This window comes from Pogonomyrmex barbatus, unplaced genomic scaffold (assembly GCF_055798465.1).
Source record: "Pogonomyrmex barbatus isolate J1 unplaced genomic scaffold, ASM5579846v1 scaffold25, whole genome shotgun sequence".
Classification (NCBI taxonomy): Eukaryota; Metazoa; Arthropoda; class Insecta; order Hymenoptera; family Formicidae; genus Pogonomyrmex; species Pogonomyrmex barbatus.
The window spans coordinates 568,999-595,695 of NW_028297122.1; the positions used below are offsets into that span (position 1 = coordinate 568,999).

General features: G+C 40.4%; 1 protein-coding gene and 1 pseudogene across 1 annotated transcript in view; one reads left to right on the forward strand and one right to left on the reverse strand.

Annotated features, from left to right (window-relative positions):
- Nucleotides 1-9,504, reverse strand: part of LOC148936275 (uncharacterized) — a 125,436-nt pseudogene extending 115,932 nt beyond the window's left edge.
- Nucleotides 1-26,697, forward strand: part of LOC105430555 (multicopper oxidase 3-like) — a 163,070-nt gene that overhangs the window by 90,508 nt on the left and 45,865 nt on the right. Inside the window, exon 4 of the mRNA XM_089078634.1 lies at nucleotides 18,274-18,431. Coding sequence (XP_088934760.1) covers nucleotides 18,274-18,431 — 158 coding nt within the window. The remainder of the gene's footprint in view (nucleotides 1-18,273; nucleotides 18,432-26,697) is intronic.

Below are 26,697 nucleotides of genomic sequence, written 5' to 3' on the forward strand. Positions count from 1 at the left end.
ATTAATACATTTCATTAAGGAGATCATTCTGTTTTATTAATAATTATTAAATATACCTTTTTAAATTATTAAATAATTTATCATAATTTATGATAAATTATTTAAATAAATTATCATAACTGTATTAAATAACGAAAGCAATATTATTAAATAAAATTTTAAAACAGATCACTTTTTCGCCGGTTCGTATTCCGAGAGGATGTGTTAAGTACGCGGATATGCTCGTCGGTTTGTCCGGATTCGGAATGATAAAGACGAATAAATCCTTGATACTAATTTATTTATTCAGCAAGGAATTTTGGATGACAGATTAATCGATGGTCAATCGTGATGGCGACGATTGCAGCGCGTTTTATAATTTGTTAAGCAGCGGCGCAATTGTTATCCAATGGAGTGGACGCGATTATGTACAGCGGGGATAAGTAATTACAGGCAGCACGGATACGGATATTTACAGCGGTGCGGACGCGGATACTTACGGTGGGCGCGGTCGAGGATCGGAGCGGCGCGGATATTTACAGCGGCGCGGATCGCGGATACTTACAGCGGACGCGAATCGCGCGTATTTACAGCGGATGCGGATCGCGGGTAGATACAGCGGACGCGGATCGCGAGTAGATACTCGGAAGCGAGGACGGCGGCGACGGTTCACAGCGGCGGATGCCGGCGTGTTCGGTCACAGGGCGCAACGGCCCAGAAACACCTGGCGTGGCGAGTTTGCCGTATGTTGCGTTTATTGTTCGGAAGTCGGAGGAGATGCTTAGCCAGCGCCAGTAACTCCTGACTGGGGCAGCGAACACGCTACCTCGAGCGTCCCCGGCAAGCGGATTTGATGGATCGGATAGGAAACGGAGAATCGGCTCTGGCCAGTAACTCCTGGCTGGGGCGGCGTACTCGCAACCTCTGCTTGGCGAATTCTCAGTTCGGGGTCGGAATCGATTTCGCTAAGCGAGCCCGGCGGATGATTCCGAGGATCTATATATTTTCTGATCGGATCGGGCTTTTTTATACCCCGCGGATCAATAATTCGGTGAAATTCGGCGTCTCTTCAGGTCGATCCGCGAGTATTATTTTGCCGAACTAATTTATAATAACAAAATTATTAACAAACAGTTTCGTTCGTTATTTCTTGTATTTTAAGTGACGCGTTCGGGTTTCTCCGGGCGCATCTTCGCCACGTCACGCCAAGTAGTGCAGATTCTCTGTATGACCCGTAGGCCATGATTATTATTACAATAATTTAAGAGTTTATTGGCGCTTTCGTGCCTTTAAACCGACGGGTAGTCGGCTTTCGTCCGCAGGATGAAGGGTCGGACGGAACGATGCAGCGGGATGCATCGTTACAATTTTAACAAATACGTAATATATGGCATATAAATATGTACATAAATATTTGTCTAGATAAAAATATAGATCTAATAATAAAAAGTTATTATTATCTGCTTACATGTTGATCTTAAAATATGTAAGAATTATATCAATTTTTACTAGTATATGTACATAAAAATCAGAATCTAATTATTTCAAGGGAGTTAGAAACATTCGATGCCTTAAAAGGACCTGATGTATCAAATTTAATATGATATGACGATGTTGTGCGGGTCGTTTCGGTGGATCGGTCAAGGAGTCGGCGGGGAGGAGGCACTCACCACTTTGTTTTAATACCAATAAATTTTATTAACACTTGATATAGATTGTCCTTTTTAATTCGGACCGCGACAGTCGTGACGGCACGGCGGATCTCGACGAGTCTCCTAGTATCGGTCTTCCGTTTTTATCCTGTTCCAGGCGGCCGGTCCTTGCCGTATCATCAACATGTTCGTCAGCGTTCGCGGTATATTTCTGGGTCGCGCGGTGGTTTTCCGCGTAAGGGCCGCACAACCCGGTTAACAGTTGTTTCACGTGGAACGATTACACGATATTTGCGCGATTAGCACGGTAGCGTTGGTAATCGCTATCGCTTGGTAAAATAATAATTCGTCGGATAAAGTATCGCTTGCCGCAATCCGCTTTGTCAGCGGTGAGAGTGATTGCGTTCTCGGCGCTCGCGACATCCCTCCCCCTTTGATGGAAGGGAACCATAGGGTTCGGTTTCCATGTGTCCCTTACTTGGCGTTCGCGGCATCCCTCCCTCCCTTCGATGGGAGGTGATCTTACTTGTTTACATATGTTGTCGCGTAACTGTAATATAATCGTGTGCTTATGACTAATATAACATAGCATCGTCGCGGCGCCTCTGTGCGGTCTCGCTTTTCTTTTGCTTTTTATTTTTGTTTTTGTTTGTGCGTCATGTTATTAATCCTACTATAGTTATTATTACTACGCAGGTACCTGTTCCCATAGAGTATACAGTGTATTTATTTTTGAGTAAGTTATAATCGCTATCTTCTAGAGTTTCTCTTATTTCTTCTAGACTTATGCTTAACTTGGTTAAATCTACGGGGTTCTTAATTATTTGTCGTAACGTGTCGGTTTTCGCTAGCTTATTCTTATCGGTGTCTTTATTTTTTATTTCTAATGTTATATTGTATTCGGGAAGGTAGTTTTGAATATATTTTATTCCCTTAATTTTTCGTGCTTTTAATATTACGTTTGGTGTGATTAGTTTGCAATTATCTTTTAGTTTTATTTTTCCGGTTTCTTCTAATATAATTTTCTTTTCTATTTGCTTTTCGCACTTAATGCTAATTTCTTGCTTGTGTGCCGTGGAGTAGAGCCACGCTTGCTCCTCCGTCAATGCTATCCACAACGGTGTGTTAGATATCATATGATTCTTTTCGCAGTAATTGAGCTGTCCCGGTGTATGTGTATATATTTGCACCTCGCATGGTGCTGTTGTTTCCACATAATATGTCGCGAAGTTCTGTTCGCATGTGTATGTGTTTGTTTCTCGTATGCAGCGTTCTAACTCTACTTCCTCTAGTAATTTGTAGTGGTGATTCTCTTTATCTATAGCTAGCAAGGGATGGTTTATTTTTATGTAGGCGAATACATTCGCATGATCGTGTACTGGTAACGGTATTGCTTTAACTAGTTTAAATGTAGGGTATGCTACTACCGGAAATCGCAAGATTGTGTATATGTATGGACCATCTGAATATGCGCTAAAAGTGATGTATGTGTGTATGGTCTGCCAGTGCTCAATCTGGATTTTAAAAGGAAAGTGTAATCCCATTTGTAATTGTGTAGCCGCTTCTTTGAGGGCTGTTATTATATGTTTGATGGGTAGTAGTCGTGTCGATATCATTCCGTTTTTCCCGTATGTCAGGTAGTCTATTACATTTTCCGTGTCCTTCGTTAAATCGTTCATTATCGTTGTCAGGATTAGTAAGTGTTCGTCTACGTCTGCCTATAGTGTTGACTCGGTCAATCGTTGTTCTAGTCGTTTTGTCGCACTCATTATCAGATTTTCATTATAATTTAGAGTATTTTCTAATTCGTCCAAGTGCGCTATTGTGGCGTTGATTATTTTTATTTGATTTGCTACTGCGTGCTGCAGTACCTTGCCGTTTGTTCGTAACGTTTGTAGTTGCTCGTCTATTAGTTTCTGATCGTCGGCGTCCATTGTTCCGAATAATATTTTGCTGACCGACCCGATCGCATCTAGCAGTCCTCGTCGTTTGTCAGTCGTTTTGTATAGCGTTTCTACTTGTGTCAACAGCGTGATCAATTTGGTGTTTTTTCTTTCTATTATCCTCATAATGTTTCGGCAACCTAACTGGGCGTTGCCTATTACTTTTCGGCACTGTATTGCGGTTTCCTCCATATAGTCTTGCAATTGCTGATGTCTGATCTCTAATTCTTTTGCGCTCAGTTTTATCACTAATTTCCATGCCGATTCAGCCTGTCTCAGCTGACCGATTTCCTCTTAGTAGATTCCTGGCTGGTGCGAGAACAATTCCCAGTCAATAGCATGCCGAGAATCAGGTGTCGCTTGTACTGCTCCTCTCCATATAAGGAGCATCCTGCAAGTTTAGGGTTCAGGTTACTTTTCCGTGAATCCTCGTCGTGCATTTTTTGTGTGCTACGTTTAACATTATAAATTATTTTGTTCAGTCTGCCGTCGACCGTGGTCTATCGCGTGTCGTGGACGGGTTTTTGTTTCTTTATTTTCCATCATGCAGTGCACTAGGTGTGGTCGGGAACATGTTCCCATCATGTGTGGTGTGGCGTGCGGCGGTCATACCGCCTGGCGGCCCAACGGGTAGCCTTAAGGATGGCGTCCAGGTAGCCGTCCACGGTCGTCGTGAGTCCTGTATTTTTTTTTTTTTTTTCTTTTTACTAACTCTAATTTATGCTGTCTTTATTATTAATATCTTTATTTTACTGCTTTTGCTTTTTTTGCTTGTTGCGGGTAATTATTCGTATGCGTTGTTTGCTAATCTTCGATGAATAGTTTGAGTCGGTTCGCGTGCACCATCGTAATTTTTCGTTTCTGTTTAATCCTGTAATTAACATCAGAGGTTTTCTCGATTATTTGATATGGACCTATCCATGGTGCTTCCAATTTCTTCGATCGTCCTCTGCACACTGCTTCGTCATGCAAGAGGACCTTATCTCCTACTTTAAAGGTTTTAGTATTCGTATTTTTATCTGCATAGTTTTTTGCCTTTTGTTTTGCTTCGCGAATATGTTCTTTTGCTACTTTCTGTGTGGCTCTGAGTCGTTCTCTTAGTTCTTGCGCGTAGTTATCGTATGTGTAATATGGTTTCGGCGGCGCTGCCAGGGCCGTAGGTAATGTTGCTCGGTGCCCGTACATCAATTCGAACGGTGTATAGCCCGTTGCTGTATGCGGTGTCGTATTGTACGTGAACATCGCGTATAGGATCCATTCATCCTAGTTGGTTTGATCCTCATTTATATAGTGCCTTAAGTATTCGATCAGAGTCCTGTGCGATCTCTCCAGGGCTCCGTTGCTTTCAGGATGGTACGCGGTTGTTTGAATTTTCGTTATTTTTAGGAGGGTGCATACATCCTTGAACATTTCACTGACGAAGTTCGTTCCTTGATCTGTCAGTACTGTCTCCGGTATTCCGAATTCGCATATTATTTTTGTGGTGAACTCTTTGGCAATCGTGTTTGCTTCCTGGTCTGATATCGGTATTGCTTTACTAAATTTTGTTAAGTCGTCTTGAAATGTTAGTAGGTATTTATTTCCTTTCATGGTGACCGTGAGTGGTCCTACGATGTCCAGGGCGCATTTTTGAAACGGTTTTTCTGCCGTGTCGGTCAGTACTAGAGGCATTTTGGTTTTCTTGCTTAGTTTGTTTTTCTGGCAATATTCACATTTGGTGATGTATTCTTCCACATCTCGTATTAGTCCGTGCCAGTTGTGCATTAGTCGTATTCGATTTACGATACGTATTTACGCCTTGATGTCCTCCGAGGGGGGCATTATGATATTCGTACATTATTTGCTCCTTGTCTTCTTTGTTATATTCGCGTTCTTCCTTGTCGCGCTCGATGCTGTTTATCTGTGTGTCAGGCGAGATCGGGTTTCTGCTGAGCGCGTCAGCATTTGTATTGCCTTTACCTGCCTTGTGTATCATCTCATAGTCGTACTCTTCTAATTTGAGCCTCCATCTGATTAATCGTGAACCTGGATCTGTTATACTAAATAGCCAGATCAATGGCTTGTGGTCTGTAATTATTTGAAATTTTGTTCCATAGAGGTATGGTCGAAAGTGTTTGACGGCCCATACTATGGCTAACAATTCTTTCTCCGTTGTATTATAGTTTTGTTCCGCTTTATTCAGAATTCTGCTTGCGTATGCAATTGGTCGGTCTTGGCCTACTGGCCCTTGCGACAATACTGCTCCGATGGCGTATCCGGATGCGTCTGTCGTTACTATAAATTGTTTAGTCCGGGTAAGCTAGAACTGATGTGGTCGTTAACTTTTCTTTTAATGTTTCGAATGCGTTCTGTTGTTCCGCTGTCCAAGCGAACTTCTCATTCTTTTTTGTTAGTTTTGTCAGTGGTTTTGCTATCTTCGAAAAATTCTCGATGAATCTTCTATAATAGCCGGCTAATCCTATGAAGGATTGCACATCTTTTACTCGTTTTGGTATTGGAAAGTTTGCTACGGCCGTTATTTTCGCAGGATCCGGTATTATACCGTTTTCGGAGATAATGTGTCCTAAGTATGTCACTTCCTTTCTTAAGAATTCACATTTATTCGGTTGTAATTTCAGATTGTAGTTTCTTAGTTTTTTGAATACTTTAATTAGTCTTTTATTATGCTCTTTCAAATTTGGTCCATATATTACGATGTCATCTAGATAGACTAGGCATTTGAGGCCTTGTAATCCGGTTAGTACGGAATTCATAAGTCTCTGGAATGTTGCAGGCGCATTTTTTAATCCAAAAGGCATTCTATTAAATTCGTAGTGCCCGTAAGGTGTGGAGAATGCTGTTTTTTGTTTGTGTTCCTCATGCATGAGGATTTGATGGTATCCCGATGCTAAATCCAATGTTGTAAAGTATTTCGCGTTTCCTAGTTGGTTTAGTATGTCAGTGATATTCGGGAGCGGGAAAGAATCGCCAATTGTTAAGTCATTCAATTTCCGAAAGTTCACAACTATTCGTAGTTTTCGCTCTCCAGATGCGTCTAATTTCTTTGGTACTACTAGTAAGGGTGCGTTCCACTGACTCGTGCTGGGACGGATTATCTCGTCGTCCAGCATTTTCGCTATCTGTTTATTTACTTCTGCCTTGTGCTTCTCTGGTCATCTATATGGTCGGACATTCACCGGCGCGCTATCTGCTCGCGTATTTATTTCATGTGCTACTGCGTTAGTGTACGATAGGCGGTCGTTTTCTAGGTGGAAGATATCACAGAAATCTTCGCAAATCTGGTGCAAGGTTTTCTTTTCCTCTTTATTTAAATGCTCGGTTCGCATTTGTCTGTGCAATTTTTCTTTACGAGCTTGAATGGGCTCGTCGCTTCTTTCGTTACTTGACACCTCCATGGTATGTGTGCGGCGTCTTTTGTCTTTATCTCGTCCACCGTGACTAGCGGCGTTGTTATCTCCATGGATTCTCCCGTGGTATTTATCACACTTATTGGACATACGTTTTCTTCTGGTATGACCAAACAATTTCCTATGAAAACTCCAGGTTTGGTTTCGACTGCATTTACTATTCCAATGCTATTCCGATCGGTTACTGCCTGAATTATGGTTTCACTGCGAGGCGTTAGCATGGTTTTCTTGTGCGGATAGAGTTTGAAAGTTGTGTTGCCAATACGGACTTGTTTTTTCCCATGATCGCATTTCGCTTGTTGTTTATTCAAAAAGTCTAGTCCCAGTATCCCTTCATAATTTATTGGGAAGTCATCTCTTACCACATACATAGTGTGCCGTATCTCTCGGTCTCCTAGCGTTATCGTTGCTCTTATCTTTCCGAGTGTGTGTATCTTGTGGCCTGTAACTCCGGTTAGGGCTAAACGCTCTTCGCGCATTAGTGTGTTTCCCTTTAGATTTCCTACTTTTATTAATGTCAAAGTGGCGCCTGTATCGAGGAGGAAACTTGTTTTTCCCTTTTTTGTCTCTCGCATCGGCAGGGTAATCAAGTCTAACGTGGCGTTTGTGTGAGGCGTATTCACCTGTGTCACTTGATGCTCGCGTACGGTTCGCGTTATCTTTGTTCTCGGTTTCTCTTCTTCTTCGTCGTCGCCACTGCTTGTGAACGATAGGTCATCGCTCCCCCTTTGCTGCTTATTCTTTCTCATTATTACAGCGGTATTTATTTGTCGCCCTTTTTCATTATCCTGTCTCGTGCGTCTCGGCTGCCTCTTTCTCGGGCGGCCGTTCAGCATTCGTCACGCTTATGACCTGCCTTTTTGCAGTACGAGCAGTATTTCTCGATATTATTTACGTTCGCCGGTCGTTCGGCTCGCGGTAGCGGATATTTATTTGTGTATCGGCTTGAACGACAGTCGCGCGCCAAATGTCCTAGCCTACCGCATTGTGACTCCAGTTTTTGATTGCGGTTTCTATACTGTTCTTGGTTGCTTCTAGCTTTCCGTTATTGTACATTTTTATAGGTTGGCTACCTTTTAATTTTTCTTCGGCTGTCGCGCCTAGCATCGCGGCTGTTAAATTCGTATAGTTCCTGGATCGTACTATTGTTTGTATCTCGTCACGTAATCCTAATTGGAAATTTTCTAGGGCTAATTCTTGTATCGTATCTAGGATTGCCTTTCGTTGTTCCGCGGTGTGCTCGCGTCCTTCTACCATAGATTGATAGAGTTCCATTGCTAGTTTGTCAACGCGGAGTCCGTATTCTCGCGCGCTTTCCCCGGGTTTTTGACGGGTTATATTAAATTCTCGCTGAATGTGCGTAGTGCTACGCTTTGCCAAATAGCACATCTCGATCTCGCGCTTCAGTTGCATGAACGTGCGTATATCCCTTGTTTGGAAATCGTGCATGGCTTTCCCTGTTAGTTTCGTGCACAAGATCGCTTTTAATAATGATTTTTCGTCGGCAGGATTTATTTCGCTCATCGCGTACGTGCTTGCATTTAAAAATTTTTGAACTTGGTTCCGCGATGATCCGTCCATTTCCGGAATCATATCGCGGGCTTCTTTCAGTTTCATAAACGTATGTGCGGGATCTCGCGAATTTCGGACATCGTTCCGTGTACGCCCGTATGTCATTTCTATCGGTTCGTCATTTTCTGCACTCCGATCGTAATTAACGACTTCTAGTTGGCTTATGCGGCCCTGTAGTGCTCGCATGCCTTCTATCAATTCGACCAACATTGCATCTCGCGCGTCGTGCGAAGATTCCGCCGGGTCAGATTTCCAGTGTGCCTGGCTTAAAGTGGCTCTCATCCTTTTTACTTCGTCGTCCAATTCTTTGTTTACTACTTGTTGTTCTTCCGCGATCGATTTTAACGATGTGCCCGAGGTTTAATTTGCCATTTCCGCTGGATTTATGTTTCGTGAAGCGGTGTAAAATTCGGTTGGATTGAACACGCTACTGTCGTAAGATGTCAATGAGAATTCTCCGCGGCTAGGATTACTTGCGTTTGTGCCGTCGCTATGGTCAGATCTTGCGTCTGTTGGTTGTAATAGGGCGTCGTCGCGTCTCTCACTACTCGGTAGTAGGCTATTATCTATGTCACTAAGCGAAAACACGCGTTCAATTACAATGTTCTGATGTAATTCCGGTTGACTCGTCAGACTATCGTCGGAATAATAATTACTTAAATCGTGGCGTACGTTATCGCGCGGATCGCGTGAATTTTCCGTCTGCTCAAGGCTCGGAGGGCTCGGGCTGAGCGCTCGGCTGGCTGACGCACTATGTAGCCACGACGTGTTTCTTTGGGCAGGAGTTTGGTTAACTCCCTCGTTCGACATCTACCTACACGCTTCTCTCGCTATCTAATGCGCTTGGCTTAATTTTCTATGACTTACATTACGCTCGCAATTCGCATGTTTGTGACGTGGCGCTGGCTGTTGCGGTAGGTCGTGGCTTCTCCGGTGTCACTGATATGCTCTGCGTTGTAGCTCTACCGGCTCTTTCTCACCGCAGGGATGTCGACTTCTTTTCCGGCCTTTTCCTTGAATTCCGATCGTTTGTTCCTTCCAGATGACTGGGTGTAGCTGCGAAACGATCCCACCGCTGCCACCAGAAATGTTGTGCGGGTCGTTTCGGTGGATCGGTCAAGGAGTCGGCGGGGAGGAAGCACTTACCACTTTGTTTTAATACCAATAAATTTTATTAACACTTGATACAGATTGTCCTTTTTAATTCGGACCGCGACAGACGTGACGGCACGGCGGACTCGACGAGTCTTCTCCTAGTATCGGTCTTCCGTTTTTATCCTGTTCCAGGCGGCCGGTCCTTGCCGTGTCATCAACATGTTCGTCAGCGTTCGCGGTATATTTCTGGGTCGCGCGGCGGTTTTCCGCGTAAGGGCCGCGCAACCCGGTTAACAGTTGCTTCACGTGGAACGATTACACGATATTTGCGCGATTAGCACGGTAGCGTTGGTAATCGCTATCGCTTGGTAAAATAATAATTCGTCGGATAAAGTATCGCTTGCCGCAATCCGCTTTGTCAGCGGTGAGCGTGATTGCGTTCTCGGCGCTCGCGACAACGACTTTGTAATATATAATTATGTATACAAATATATATCTAAAAAATAATAAGAAACTATTATTATATTTTTATCTATTCATATATTTTCATAAAATAAAATAGAAATTAAACTGTTTTACAAAAACAGTTATGAACAATAGAAAGCTGAAATCTTATATGTAAAACATATATTTTTTATATAAAGCGGTATAATTATATATCTTTATATTCAACTTAAGCCATAATTTTAATTTCACCTTTAATTTAATTTAGAGTTTCGTGTACAATGCATACTATTCAATGCATTTAGCAAGCAATACTTTAAATTATTATTATCATTAAATTTGGTATATTAAGTGCCTTTCAAGGCATCATTTATGTCTCTTCTAAATATGTCTCTCCTAAGTATTGACAAATTTTACATAAACATGTAAGAGTAAGAGAAAAAGACGCTAAAATATTTAATGAAATCAAAATAAATATATAATTAGGACATATATTATAACTTTATATACCTATTTCTCTTCTTTGTAAGTATAACGGTCCGTTCTCGTCGGACAGTGTCGTGCGAGTTCGAGGGTGCGCGGACATGCTCGTCGGTTGCCGAGAAATTAATAAAGTTATTTGACTCAGATATTGGTTAAAAATATATTTATTGGATTTGATGATGTGAATACACAACGGTAAAGATTCGCTTAGTGCGCTGTTGATAGGTGTTATTTCCTGTTCGACGTGCGTCTTTCGATGCATGTGAAATATGCACTCGGAGTGTGCGGCACGTGCGTTGGGGCGAGTGATTGGTTTGTGACGAGGCCTACTGATCGCGTAGGCGCGTGATTGATTGAACGGCGGTTCGTTGGTAACGCTTGCAGTGCGTGTCGCGTTATTCGTTATTGCCGCGTGATCGGTGTGCGTTCAAATGTCAGGAGTGAGAATGCTCGTTCCTGCTCGTAGATTTTACATGACAAGTATACTTGTCGGAGACCGAGAATACTCCGTCTCGTGTGCTCATATCGTAATAATAAGGGTGATGAGACCGAGAATGCTCCATCTTGGAGTTGGAAGATAAGAGAAACGAGTGACAAGTATACTTATCGGAGACTGAGAATGCTCCGTCCCGATTTGCTCGTATCATTAGCAAAGAAGCGTTGAGATTGAGAATGCTCTGTCTCGGAGGAGAGCCAAATATGCTTGACGAGGACTGAGAATGCTCTGTTCCGATTTTTTCATTTGATGATACTTGATGTCGAGTATGCTCGACGGAGATCAGGAATACCTAGTCTCGGTTGATATCGGTCGGAAAGGTATCGGTAGGAACAAATCGAAGGATTGGATCGGTCTGGTCTTTTTATTGGGAATCGGCCGGGTTTATATACCCGTCTTGTTATTTTGCAGAATAGCGCGAGCTATTCCGTCGGCGGTATTTGATACGTGCCGAGTGCATGCCGCTGCACGCGCAACAGTCGGTGTGTTCGGTCTTACAGGGCGTACGACGATCGGTGTGTTTGGTGTCGGGCGCAGAGCCCGGTGGCACTTATATTTAGAACATGGGAGGCGTATCGTTACAACTCTGAATTATTATATCATTAAATTTGGTATATTAAATCCTTTTAGGCATCATTTATGTCTCTTCTAAATATATCTTTCCTAAGTATTGACAAATTTTGCATAAACATGTAAGAGTAAGAGAAAAAGACGTTAAAATATTTAATGAAATCAAAATAAATTAGGACATATATTATAACTTTTTATACCTGTTTCTCTTCTTTAAGTAAGTAAATTTTCTTCAATCTCGTTTATTACGTTTCAAACCGTCCGGAATTAAGTCCGTTCATTAAATACAATTAATTTTTAATCAATATTTTTTTCTTAATTTACTTAAAATATGTTAAAATATTTCAGGATGTTGCTTTACATTTTTTTCTGAATACCCTGAAAATGTATGGTACATAAAATTTTGATACAAGTACAATATGTTTTTACTTTTATTAATATATTTTCATTGAGGATATGATTCAATTTTATTAATAATTATTAAATATATCTTTCTGATATATTGTTTAAATATATATATCATAATATAATCAAAAGTTGCACAACAATCTGTACAAACTATAATATTTGAACACTTGCTTTGATTTTTGGAAAACAAACACGTATGTAAAAGACAATAAAATGAAAAATTCAGAGAGCGTCCCGTTTGCTTACATTCCCGATTGCCTACAGCTTCGTTTGCACATAGCATATTGCACACAGCACATTGCACACACGACAATATTGCGCGCAGCGCATTGCACACACAACAATATTGCGCACAACGCATTGCACACATGATTGTATTGCACACAGCACATTGCATACACGACAATATTGCACACACGACAATATTGCACACACGACCGTATTGCACACATGACCGTATTGTACACACGTCCATATTGTACACATCGCATCATATACCATCCGTCATTTGAAGGATCTTGCAATAGCCTTGATTTATCGGCCTGATTTATCCATAAAATCGATAATGATAGACTCAGGCACATTGGAAAGAACATATTAGTGGTAATGAAAATAGAATAATAAGAAAAATAATAAATAACGTTAATTTTTGATAAATATTATGCTTACTTTAGGGACTCCATTTTAAAATTAGATAAAAATAATCAGATAACAAATGGCATTAATCGGCAGACCGGGTCCTAGTGTCGAATAATTTTTTGTAAATTTTCAAGCCAAATGTTTATATTTTTTGCATGTCAAATTATTGCATGTCATTTCTCGCTTATGATGTCACAAAACTAATATGACTCCAGCGAGCCTTAAATTCACATAACAAATCTACATGAGAAAATATTTTTACACACTAGTTTACATATGGGGGTATCATTATAAGTATCATTTCATCCTTGTTGCTCACCAAATGTTAAATAAGGATAGAGCGAACACAGTATAATCAATATAGGCATTCCGCAATGGATGAAAGTCTCAATTGACCATCACATACGACGACCAAATTTGAAATCAAATTTCCTCCACTTTCGAAAATTCTTATTGCGAAAAATATCATCTCAGCCAGGATCGAACATGGATCGCATGCTTTATACGCGAGTGTTTTAACAATTTAATCACCGAGATATATGATAATATTTATCACAATAACCGAATAAATAATTAGAAAGAATGCTTGCCAGTGCCGCGTGAAAAATAAACAAAAATAATTTCAACCGATATATGTTTCAAACAATCAGATAATAGAATTAATCGATTTCAAATTTGATTATCGATGTAATAGGGAAGGGAACAAATTTTTAACTATAGCTTTGAATAGGCTACGTTGTAAGATCGTTAATTATAATGTCACGTGGTTTGCAATATAAACACCGACTGGTTCGTGGTCGTGCCCCGCCGTAACACACACCCTCCCTTCTTATTCGGGGGCTCGAGCTTGATGCAATCTTTCCTGTCGTGCTCCAGGAGGATTATTTGTATATTTGCCAATGGCAATGGAGAGTGTCGCCGCTGCAGTTCGAACTGCATCCATCGAGAGAATAGAACCATCATCTCTCTGGAGTACCAGTCGTGAGGATTCGAGAGAATATATGTATATATGTATATTGTAATATATGTATATATGTGTATCATTGAATTGTTGACGTGTTATTCTAAACACATTATTTGCGATAAATATCATCACCTACCTCGATAGTCGAAGGGATAAGATGCCCGGTAAACAGGAGATCTAGGTTCGATTCCTAGCTGAGGTGGTATTTTTTCGCAAAATAATTACGAGTTTTCACGACTGGTTCGTAGTCGGGCCCCGCCGTGACGCACACCCTCCCTTCTTACTTGGCTTAAAAATTTACAAAAAATTATTCGACACTAGAATCCGGTCTGCCGATTAATGCCATTTGTTATCTGATTATTTTTATCTAATTTTAAAATGGAGCCCCTAAAGTAAGTATTTATCAAAAATTAACGTTATTATTTTTCTTATTATTCTACGTTACCACTAATATGTTCTTTCCAATGTGCATGAGTCCATCATTATCAATTCTATGGATAAATCAATTATACTATTACAAGACCCTTCAAATTAATGACAGATGATACATGATGCGATGTGTACAATATGGACGTGTGTACAATATGGTCGTGTGTGCAATATGGTCGTGTGTGCAATATTGTCGGGTGTACAATATGGTTGCGTGTGCAATATTGTCGTGTGTGCAATGCGTTGTGTGCAATATGGTTGTATGTACAATGCGTTGTGCGCAATATTGTCGTGTGTGCAATGCGTTGTGTGCAATATGATCGTGTATGCAATTCGTTGTGCGCAATATTATCGTATGTGCAATAGTGTCGTGTGTGCATTATGGTCGTGTGTGCAATATGCTATGTGCAAACGAAGCTGTAGGCAATCAAGAATGTAAGGAAAATACATACCTCAAAAATACATACATTTTTTAAAAGCAGTATTTATATTGCTTCTTAGAACTTATCTGCAAAATAATAGACACAAACATGAGTCACTTGCACTCCGAAACAAATTATCACGAACTGTCAAACTCACCGCAAAACATCATTGACTACCAATCGGACATGTGAAAAAAAATGCAAGCATACTATCTCGCTCACTCTTTCGTTTTCTACTTTCTTTTCACGTTATGCATATACATCACTGCGAGGGCTGTGGAATCTTAAATTTGATAGAGACTTTTTAATAATCTATCTCAGAATCGTCTATCTAACTCAGAATCGTGACGTTAGAGACTGTAGTTAGAGATACATTTCCCAATTTTTCACGAAACATATTATATTCTACCCGTCAATAATCTCTCATTGAGCCATACAGACCCTTCTCGTTCTGATGATCCGCTGTGTCGATAAGATTAATAATGATAAATATGCAATCATCAAAAAGGACATATTAGCAGTAATCCAGATTATAATTCGAAGCACAACATGTTACGAAATATATATTTATATCTTATTATTTTAGATTATTACTAAATATCCGTTTCGATGCATGCATATTTATCATATTAGATCTTATCAACCCTGCGAATAAATCAGGTCAATAAATCAGGGCCACTATTAAACCCAGCGAATTGACGGACAGTGTACATTGGACTAACTTGACTCAGTAGCGCCTCTCGCGACAAAAATTACAAAGGCGACGACGATAAATGACAATGATTACGCTCCTTAAAGTAAAAATTTCCAAATCGGACTTTGCGTAGCAATATCTCTACTCATAGGGCATGTAGCAGAGAAATAAAAATACTTTTATTGCACAAGTTGAACTCAAATTACCGATCAAGCCTACTTAGAACTTGTTCTGTTTAATCATTATTGAATCGTTATTGTTCTGTTTAGCCGATAATTTCGGGTGCTCGCATCTCGCCGACTCACATAAAGTCACACGATAGTGTTCTCAATTGATTTGACACCCGAGACACTACCATGTCTCCTGATTATATACATACATATTGTAAAAATTGAAGTACGAGGACGGTTTGAAAAGTCCGTGTAAAGTCAGAAAAATAGCATCACGTGTGTGTATCGAGGTTATTTTCAGTTAGTAGCATTTCTTGGAAGAACACACACCAAATTTCAGCCAGATTGATCTATTTCTCTGTATTTGGCGTTCATTTGAATCGAGGAAGTCGAATGATTTCTAAAAAATGGATGAAAGAGAATTTCGTGTTATGATCAAGCATTACTTTATGAAAGACAAATCGCCTCAGAAGACTAAAAAGAAACTTGATAAACATTATGGTGAATCTGCACCTTTGATTAGAACAGTTTATAAATGGTTTCAAACGTTTCGGAGTGACCATATGAGTACAAGTGACGCTAAACGTTCTGGACGCCCTGGTTGAGGCTATTATTCCAGAAATCATTGATAAAATCCATGATATAGTAATGGATAATAGAAGAATCAAGGTGTGAAAGTACCTAGTGCTGTGGGCATCTCGAGTGAACGGGTACATAATATTTTGCATCAACATTTAGGTATGAAAAAGTTATCTGCAAGATAGGTGCTGCGATTGTTTACAATTGATCAAAAATGAAATCGTGTGAAGCGTTCTAAGAAATGTTTGCTGTTCCAACGGAATCCACAGGACTTTAGGCGTCGTTTCGTTACTGTGAACATGAAACATGGATATACCACTGCACGTCTGAGACCAAAGAACAGTCTAAACAATGGGTTGCCAGCGAGAAGTCTGCCAAAGAAGACGAAGACCATTCCTTCAGCCGGGAAGATTGGCGACTGTTTTTTGGGAACAATATTCATCGATTATATGAAAAAGGGTAAAATTATTACAGGTGAATATTATTCATCGTTATTGAATTGTTTGAAAACCGAGTTGCAAGAAAAACATCCACAATTGAATCACAAGAAAGTCCTTTTCCATCACGACAATGCACTAGCTCACTCTTCCGGAGTTGTGGCCGCAAAATTGATAGAGTTACGGTTCAAACTCGTTCCGTATTCTCCCTATTCTCCAGATTTGGCTCCCTCGGACTATTACTTATTCCCCAATGCGAAGAAATGGCTAGCGGGAAGAAGATTTGAGTCAAACGAGGAGGTGATTGCGGAAACGAATGTCTATTTTGCACAGTTGGACCAATCATATTATTGCGGCCGTGCGGTGTTCCGCTCAGCGCTACCTCCAAGGAATCAATCAATATTAATCAATGAGAGTTTTAAGTAAGGATCGGCCCTTGGCAACGCGTCATTCTCTGGTTGTTTTAGTAATTTTCACGGCCAGATTCTGCGGTGGACGTGTTTCTGTGCCGGTGTATCGTTGGCTTAATAAAGAGCGTGTTTTTCTTAAAATAGTGTTCTCCTTTCCGGAAGTGCTCCACCGAGTACCGCGATCGCTAGAAGCAACGCCGCGAACGCGACAATATTATTCGAAAGAGATCAACAAATGGGAGCAGCATTGGACGAAGTGTATAAGCCTTCGTATATGGCATCCTAGATCAGCACAAAGTGAGAAAACGGGACAAAGTATTCTCAGTCTCCGCCAAACATACTTGACTCTCGCTTCCCTCGAGACAGAGTATTCTCAGTCTCAACGCTTCCTTAACAACGTTACGAGCAAACCGGGACGGAGTTTTTTCAATCCTCGACAAGCATACTTATCACTCGTTCCTGTCTATCTTCCAGTCCGAAACGGAGCATTCTCAGTCTCATCTATCTCGCCAATACACGAGCACACGGGACGGAATATTCTCGGTCCTTGACAAGCATACTTGTCTCTCGTGCAAAATTCACGAAACGGAGCGAGCATTCTCGCTCCTAACATTCGAATACCCACCGACCGCGCGGAAATATCGAGTAACGCGGCACGCACTGTCGAGGCTAACGCCGAATCACCATTCGACCAATCGCACGCCAGCGCGGCCCGTAGGCCCCGACACGAGCCAATCTCTTGCCCCGACGCACGCGTCGCGCACTCCGTACACATCACGCACATCTTGTGCGCACCAAGGACTTCGCGGCCAACCATACATCATACTAGTCAGCAAACGCGCCCAGGCGACCCCGCCCCGCTGTGTATCCACCTGATTTGATACAAATAAATATCCTTTTTATCAAACAACTGAGTTATACATTGTTATTAATTACCGAACCCGGCAACCGACGAGCACGTCCGCGCACCCGAACTCGAACGTAGGCGAGGACGGACCGTTATGGCGGTCCGTATAAATCTTTTTCAACGTAGTCTCCTTTAAAAGGAGACTATGTTGAAAAAGGTTTATTCTGAAAAATTAAATAGTTTTCATTTTACACGGACTTTTCAAATCACCTTTGTATTATTATTTTGTAAAATCTTTAGAAGCATATTTTACATATTTACAAAGAAATATGTACAAATTTAATATATATAAATAATATAAATAATAAATTATATAAACGAAAATACGAATTGAAGTTTATACAAAAATGAATGAATTTCTAAATACAACATGTTTTATTTAAAAATGTCTAATCGGAAGTACATTTATATTATTTTATAATATAATGACTTATTATATTTAAGACATAATGTTTATGTCTTTCAAATATCCTTTTTTAGATATATTAAATGAATATATAGTTTTGAATTGAATTAGTATAATTTTATTATTTAATCTATTACTGTAATTAATATTATTTAATGATTTTTAAGGTTTGCAAAAATGACTATGTCATTGTTGACTTAAAAAATGAAGCTGAAGGACTTGAGACGAGTATACATTGGCATGGAATCTTTCAAAATGGATATCAATATTATGATGGTGTACCATATTTGACGCAATGTCCAATTTTATCAGCAAATACATTCAGGTATATAATATATAATAATACAAGAAAGTGTAAAAAAATACTGTAGGATTAATTAAGCGTAAGAAAGTGAGAAATGGGTTATCGAAAGTAGGAAGAGCCGTTGCAGTCATGCAGACTGAGGTACAGATATCTACTTAGATCGTTGATCTGTAGCTTCGACGAATGGAAAAATTGTTCGGCAGAATATTCAGTTTCAGATATTTTACCCTTATCAAAATGTTATCTGTTGCTTTCCGAATATTTAGAGGAAAAGATTAATTGAACCTTCAAATGATCCCACTTTCATGTGTAATATTTGTATTTTATTTACTTAATATATATTGGGTCTATACATAATTCCGTAGCGAAATTCCGACAGATGTCGTTCGCAGTTGTTTTTTCGCTCGTACATGTGTCAAACATATGAAGTGTCGTACATTAAGTGAAAGCTGAAATTTGTGCCGACATTTTAAGAAAGTATTCATCGAGATTCGTGACGTATACGAAGTTTAATTATATTTTGAATTATATTTTGAATGGAAAGAAAAAATGTGTATTTCGGTGTATTTCGCTTTTTTATTTCCGAAAAGGCAAAAATGCGTCGCAAATTCACAAAAAGATATGCGTCGTGTATGGAGAGAATGCCGTAAGCGAAAGTGTGTGTGGAAATGGTTTGCGAAATTTCGTTGCGGAGATTTTGATCTCCAAAATACTCCTCGCTCTGGCCAGTCACTACTGATGTCGATCAAATCAAGGCTTTAATCGACTTCAACCGGCATTTGACGACTACAGAGATTGGACATAATCTCAACATTGATCAATCAACTGTTTCGAGACATTTACGAAAGCTTGGGATGGTAAATAAGCTTGATGTTTGGGTGCCGTACGAACTGAGCGAAAAGAATTTAATGGACCGAATTTCGCTGCTTAAACGCCATCAAAACGAACCATTTTTAAAGCGGATGATCATTGGCGATGAAAAGTGGATTGTCTACAACAATGTCAGTCGAAAAAGATCATGGTCGAAGCGCTCAGAGGCTGCTCAATCATGATCGAAGCCGCAAAGGCTGGATTACACCTGAAGAATGCTCAGTATCTGGTGGGATTGGAAAGGAATCGTCTATTATGAACTGCTGCCACCCAACAAAACGATTGATTCGACCAAGTACTGCTCACAACTGGTCAAATTAAAGCGAGCAATCGATCAGAAATGGCCCGAATTGGCAAACAGAAAGGCGTTGTGTTCCACCAGGACAACGCTAGACCATACGTTTCTCTGATGACCCGGCAAAAATTATTGTGGTTTGGATGGGATGTTTTAGTGCACCCATCGTATAATCCGGACCTTTAGACTATCACTTATTCCGGACGCTACAGAACAATTTGAATAACAAAACCTTTAATTCCCTGGATGTTCTTAAAAATCACTTGGATGACTTCTTTGCTCAAAAATCTCAGGACTTCTATGAAAGAGGGATAATGAAGCTTGTGGAGAGATAGTCATTGAACAGAATGGAACATATTTAGTTGATTAAAATCACTTTTTTTACTAAATATTTTGCGTTTGAAATTTTTCGATTTTCGCTACGAAATTATGCATAGACTCAATATATATATAAGAGACTTATATATATATATATATATATATATATATATATATATAAGAGTATCCCAAAACTCCCGCATTTAGAATACATTTAGAGAATACACATGATTTTTTTATGCTAAAAGAAACAACTTTTTCCTTTAGTAAAATTATGTGCAATGAGTAGTTTTTACAGTAAATCAAATTAAAAGTGACGAATGAGCGCGCATAAGTAGTATGTGGGCTGCTATGGGACGTCAAAACAAATTCCCACCACTTTCCCATTGGAGCCAGGGGCGTGGCCTCCAGCTGTCAAGATTGGACCTCCACGTGGAAATGGAGCGTTCTGATTGGCTGAGGGGCGTGGCTGGAGATAATTAAGTATTAGTAGTGGGGTGTTCTGATTGGATTCTCCCATAGTTGCCCAGGCGTGTGATTGGATACTCCCAAAGCTGCCCGGAGTGTGATTACTTGTCGAAATGCTGAACGAAAAGGTAGGAGGAGGGGGTGAAAGTGTCTGGGACCATTCGGGGCCCAACAAAATGTCGTGTGCAAAGATGGCGAACACCTGAGGAGAATGTTCCGGGGCCTGATCGGGGGTGCGATAAAATGACGACAAGAAGGATGACGGGGTGTTGAAGGGGATATACCTGACCAGCGGAGAATAGAATGCGATTTTTATGGTACGGTAAATTGAATGGGGCGAAGAAAGGAAACCGATTCTTTGTATATGAGGGAAGTAAATCGGGTTTTTCTCAAGAGGATTCTCGATGCCTAATAACTAGTGAAATCATTAAGAATTTGTTCCGGGACTGATTGGGGTCTGATAAAATGGCGACTGCGAAGATGATAGGCGTCTGAAGGAATATACTGATGAGAATGGAATGTGAACTTTATGGATACATAGCTTGGATCGAAGAAAGAAAACTGATTCTTTGCATATATGAGATACAAATTACGTTTTTCTTAAGACGAAAGGTTTTTCCAGATCTAATAGCTAATGAAACTATTAAAATTTGTTCCGGGGCTGCTCGTGGGTCCGAGAAAATGACGCCAGCGATAAGAAGGACGAACGTCTGAAGGAAATATGCTTGACCCCGTTCTAATGAAAAAAGATTTTTGCGATACGATACGCAGAACGTCCCGAAGGTAGGAATTTATTACTTTGCATATATAGAATGTAAATCAAGTTTTTCTTAAGACGAAAGATTTCTCGACGCCTAATAGTTAGTGAAACTTAAAAATTTGTTTCGAGACCGCAGGATTCGATAAAGCGATATCTGCGACAAGAAAGATGAGGGACATCTGAAAAGAATATACTTGACCTGACGAGAATGGAATGCGATGGAAAACAGGAACGAACAGATTCACACTAGATGTTTTTCTAACGAACTCGGAGTTATATGAAGCTCTTATTTTATAACAAACGCAATGTCTGAAAAATTTTTTAAATATTTCTAGCTCGAAGTAACGTAGCGCATTAATTTTAGATTGGAGTAAAAAGAAAATAATACGGACAAAGACTGGAATTTAAGTTATAAAATCATTAAGTTTATTGTTATCGTTGTACATATTATATCAATTCATAAATATCAATTCATAAGAGTTACAAATTACGATTTGAGAAAATAATAGAAGAATTTCATTAAATCTCAGAGAAATTAATTCCATAAATATTATATCGAAATACATATCCAGAAATGTTAAATCGTTTATTTGCGTACGTACATTGCGCGCGATTTCGTGATAATTTCCTTTCAATTTCATTTCCTTTCCCTGAGTTTTACAATATCACTATTTATGTAACTTTTTGGAAGGTTTAATTCTATTTCTTTTATAAGATATTGCGTGCATTTGTTAATATTATCGGTCACGTTTTGTAAATGTTTTAAGTGCGCATTTGTTCGCTGTCTTAATATTCTAAAATAGTGAAAAAGCGAAAAAATGGCACTCTTTGAAGAATTAAGAAAATTTTTTATCGTGTGCGCTGTCGCGAACACCAAGAACGCAATCGCGCCCACCGCTGACGAAGCGAATTGCGGCAAGCGTTCGATCCGACTATTATTACTTTTGTTAATCGATACTGAGTGCTAAACTGCAATCGTGCATTTATTTTGTAACCGTTCCACATAAAGTAATTGCCAATCGGGTTGTGCAGTCCTTACGCGGAAAGCTGCCGCGCAATCCCGAAATATACCGCGAACACTGACGAACATTTTGACTACGTTACAAGGACTGGCCACCTGGAACAGGATAAAAACGGTAGACCGATGCTAGGAGCGGGACTCGTTGAGATTTTGTCTTGCCGTCACGTCTGTCGCGGTCCGAATTAATAAGGACAAAGTATATTATTTAATAAAATTTATTGAAAAGAAAAACAAGTGTTAGTGTTTTTAAACGCCGACTCTCTGATCGATCCTCCTTGTGCGACCCGCACAATATAAACTGGTGGCAGTGGTGGGATCGTTTCGGAGAAATAGCAGCACCTGTGATCGGGAAACGGCAAACAACCAGCTATAAGAAGAAAGCCGAAACGGAAGCTGACATCTCAGCGGTGAGAGAGAGAGCGACAACGCCAAGCATATCAACAATACCGGAAAAGCAGCGATCTACCGCAATAGCCAGCGCTATGTCCCCATGCGAATTGCGGTCGTAACATAAGTTATAGAAAATTAAGGCGAATGCATTAGATATCGAGAGAAACGACTAGGTAGATGTCGGACGAGGAAGTTAACCAAACTCCCGCCGAAAGAAACACGTGGCTATACCGCGAGTCAGCCAAGCGCTTAGCCTGAGCCCCCCTGAGCCTCGAGCAGACGGAAAATTCACGCGACCCGCGCGATAATGTACGCAGCGATTTAAGTAATTATTATTCCGACAATAGTCTGGCGAGTCAACCGGAACTACATCCGAATATTGTAATCGAACGCGTGTTTTCGCTCAGCGATATAGACACTAGTCTATTACCGAGTAGTGACGACGCTCTACCGACGCGAGATCTGACAATAGTCACGGACGCAAGTAATCCTAGTCGCAGAGAATTTTCATTGACGTCTTACGATAGCGTATTCGATCCAATCGAATTCCACACCGTCTCACGAAACACAAATCCAGCGGAAATGGCAAATCAGCCCTCAGACACATCATTAAACCGATCGCGAAAGAGCAACAAGTAATAAGCAGAGAATTGGAAGATGAAATAAAAAGAATGAAAACCACTCTAAGTCAGTCGCATTGGAAATCCGATCCGGCAGAAACATGCATTGCATGACACGCGAGATATAATGTTGACCGAGTTACTAGAAGGCATGTGAGCGTTACAGGGCTGCTTAAGCCAAGTAGAAGCCGCCAATTACGGTCGGAGTGCAGAAAAAGACGAACCGATAGAAATGATATACGGGCGTACAATGGACGACGTCCGAAATTCGTTTATCGAGATCCCGCAAATGTGTTTATAAGGCTAAAAGAAGCGCGTGATATGATCCCGGAGATGGACGGATCGTCGCGGAACCAAGTCCAAAAATTTTTAAACGCGAGCACTTACGCGATGAGCGAAATAAATCTTGCTGACGAAAAATCATTATTAAAAGCGATCCTGTGCACGAAGCTAACGGGGAAAGCCATGCACGATTTCCAAACGAGAGACATACGCACGTTCGCGCAATTGAAGCGAGAAATCAAGATGTGTTATTTGGTAAAGCGTAGCACCACGCACATTCAGCGAGAGTTTAACATAACCCGCCAAAAACTCGGAGAATACTCCGCGTTGACAAACTAGCGATGGAACTCTATCAATCTATGGTAAAAGGCGAGCACATCGCTGAGCAACGGAAGGCAATCTTAGATATGATTCAGGAATTAGCCCTAGAAAATTTCCAACTAGGATTACGTGACAAAATACAAACAATAGTACATTTATACGGAAGGAATTATACGAATTTAAATAACAACCGCGATTCTAGCAACAGCCGAAGAAAAATTAAAAGGTAGCCAATCTACCAAGGTTTACAATAATGAGAAAGCAAGAGGCAATCAAGAACAGAATAGAAACCGCAATCAAAAATTGGAGTGCCACAAATGCAGTAGACTAGGACATCTGGCGCGTGATTGTCGTTCAAGCCGATACACAAACAGATATCCAAACAGCTATTGCGAGCCGAAAGACCAGCGAACGTAAATAATATCGAGAAATACTGCTCGTATGTAAAAAGGCAGGCCATAAGCGCGACGAGTATTGGTCACTGAACGGCCGCCCGCGAAAAGAATAGCCGAGAGAACGGACGAGACAGGATAACGAAAAAGGGCGACATAAATATCGTCATAATAATGAAAAAGAATAAGCAGCGAAGGGAGAGCGATGACCTGTCGTTCACACAAGCAGCGGCGATGACGAAGAAGAAAAGAAACTGAGAACAAAGATAACGCGAGCGATACGCGAGCATCAAGTGACACAGATGAATACGCCTCACACAAACGCCACGTTAGATTTGATTGCTTTGCCAATGCGAGAAACGAAAAAGGGAAAAATGAGCTTCCTCCTAGATACAGGCGCCACCCTAACATTAATAAAAATACGAAATCTAAAGGGAAACACACTAATGCGCGAGGAGCGGTTAGTTCTAACCGGAGTTACGCCACAAGATACACATACTCGGAAAGATAAGAGCAACGATAACGCTAGGAGATCGAGAGATACGACATACTATGTATGTGGTGAGAGATGATTTCCCAATAAATTATGAGGGAATATTGGGACTAGATTTTTTAAATAAACAGCAAGCAAAATGCGATCACGGGAAAAAACAAGTCCGTATTGGTAACGCAACCTTCAAACTCTATAAGAAAACCATGCTAACGCCTCGCAGCGAAACCATAATCCAGGCAGTAACCGATCGAAATAGCATTGGAATAGTAAACGCAGCCGAAACTAAACCCGGAATTTTCATAGGAAATTGGTCGTATCAGAAGAAAACGTACCAATAGTGTAATAAATACCACGGGAGAATCCGTAAAGATAACAATGCCTCTCGTCACGGTGGACGAGATAAAGACAAGAGACGCCGCACACATGCATACCGTGGAGGTGTCAAGTAACAACACGAGCGACGAATCCATTCAGACTCGTGAAGAAAAATTGCACAGACAATTGCGACCCGAGCATTTAAATGATGAGGAAAAGAAGGCCTTACTAGATTTGTGAAGATTTTTGTGATATCTTCCACCTAGAAAGCGACCGCTTATCGCACACTAACGCCGTAGCACACGAAATTAATACACAAATAGATAGCGCGCCGGTGAATGTTTGTATAGATTGCCGGAGAAGCACAAGGCAGAAGTAAATAAACAGATAGCAAAAATGCTGGATGACGAGATAATCCGCTTCAGCACGAGTCAGTGGAACGCGTAGTATTTATACATCTTACTAGTACCGAAGAAATTAGATGCATCTGGAGAACGAAAATTACGAATTGTAGATTTTCGGAAACTAAACAACTTAACAATTGGTGATTCTTTCTCGCTCCTGAATATCCGACATATTAGACCAACTAGGAAAGGCGAAATTTTACAACGTTGGATTTAGCTTGGATCAGGATATCAAATTCTCATGCAGGAGGAACACAAACAAAAAACAACGTTTTCCACACCATACGGACATTACGAATTTAATAGAATGCCCTTTGGATTAAAAAATGCGTCTGCAACATTTCAGAGATTTATGAATTCCGTGCTAATCGGACTACAAGGCCTCAAATGCCTATCTAGATAACATCGTAATATACGGACTAAATTTAAAAGAACATAACAAAAGACTAATTAAAGTATTCAAAAAACTAAGAGATTACAATTTGAAACTACAACCGAATAAATATGAGTTTTTAAAAAAGGAGGTGACATACCTAGGTCACATTATTTCTGAAAACGGTATAATCCATCCGGATCCATCGAAATAACAGCCGTGACAAACTTTCCAGTATCTAAAAAGGTAAAAGACATACAATCCTTCATAGGATTAGCCGGTTATTATAGAAGATTCATCGAGAATTTTTCGAAGATAATGATGCCACTGACAAAATTAACAAAAAAAAAGACGAAAAATTCGCTTAGACAGCGAAGCAACAAAACGCATTGGAAACAGTAAAGGAAAAACTAACGACCGCATCAGTTCTAGCCTACCCTGACTTCACTAAACAATTTATAGTAATGACAGACGCATTCGGTTGCGCCATCGGAGCGGTATTGTCGCAAGGGCCAGTAGGCCAAGACCGATCAATTGCCTACGCGAGCAGAATTCTGAATAAAGCGGAATAGAACGAAATAATACAACAGAGAAAGAATTGCTAGTATGGGCCGTCAAACATTTTCGACCGTACCTGTATGGAACAAAATTCCAAATAATTACAGATCACAAGCCATTGATCTGGCTATTTAGTATAACAGACCTTGGCTCACGATTAATGGAGATGGAGACTCAAATTAGAAGAATATGACTATGAGGTGATACATAAGGCCGGCAAAGGCAATACAAACGCTGACGCGCTCAGCAGAAACCCGACTGCGCCCGACACATAGATAAACAGCATCGAACGTGACAAGAGCGCGAATATAACAAAAAGAAAAAGGAGCAAATAATGTATGAATATCATAATGCCGTCCTCGGAGGACACTAAGGCGTAACACGTATTGAATACGACTAACGCACAC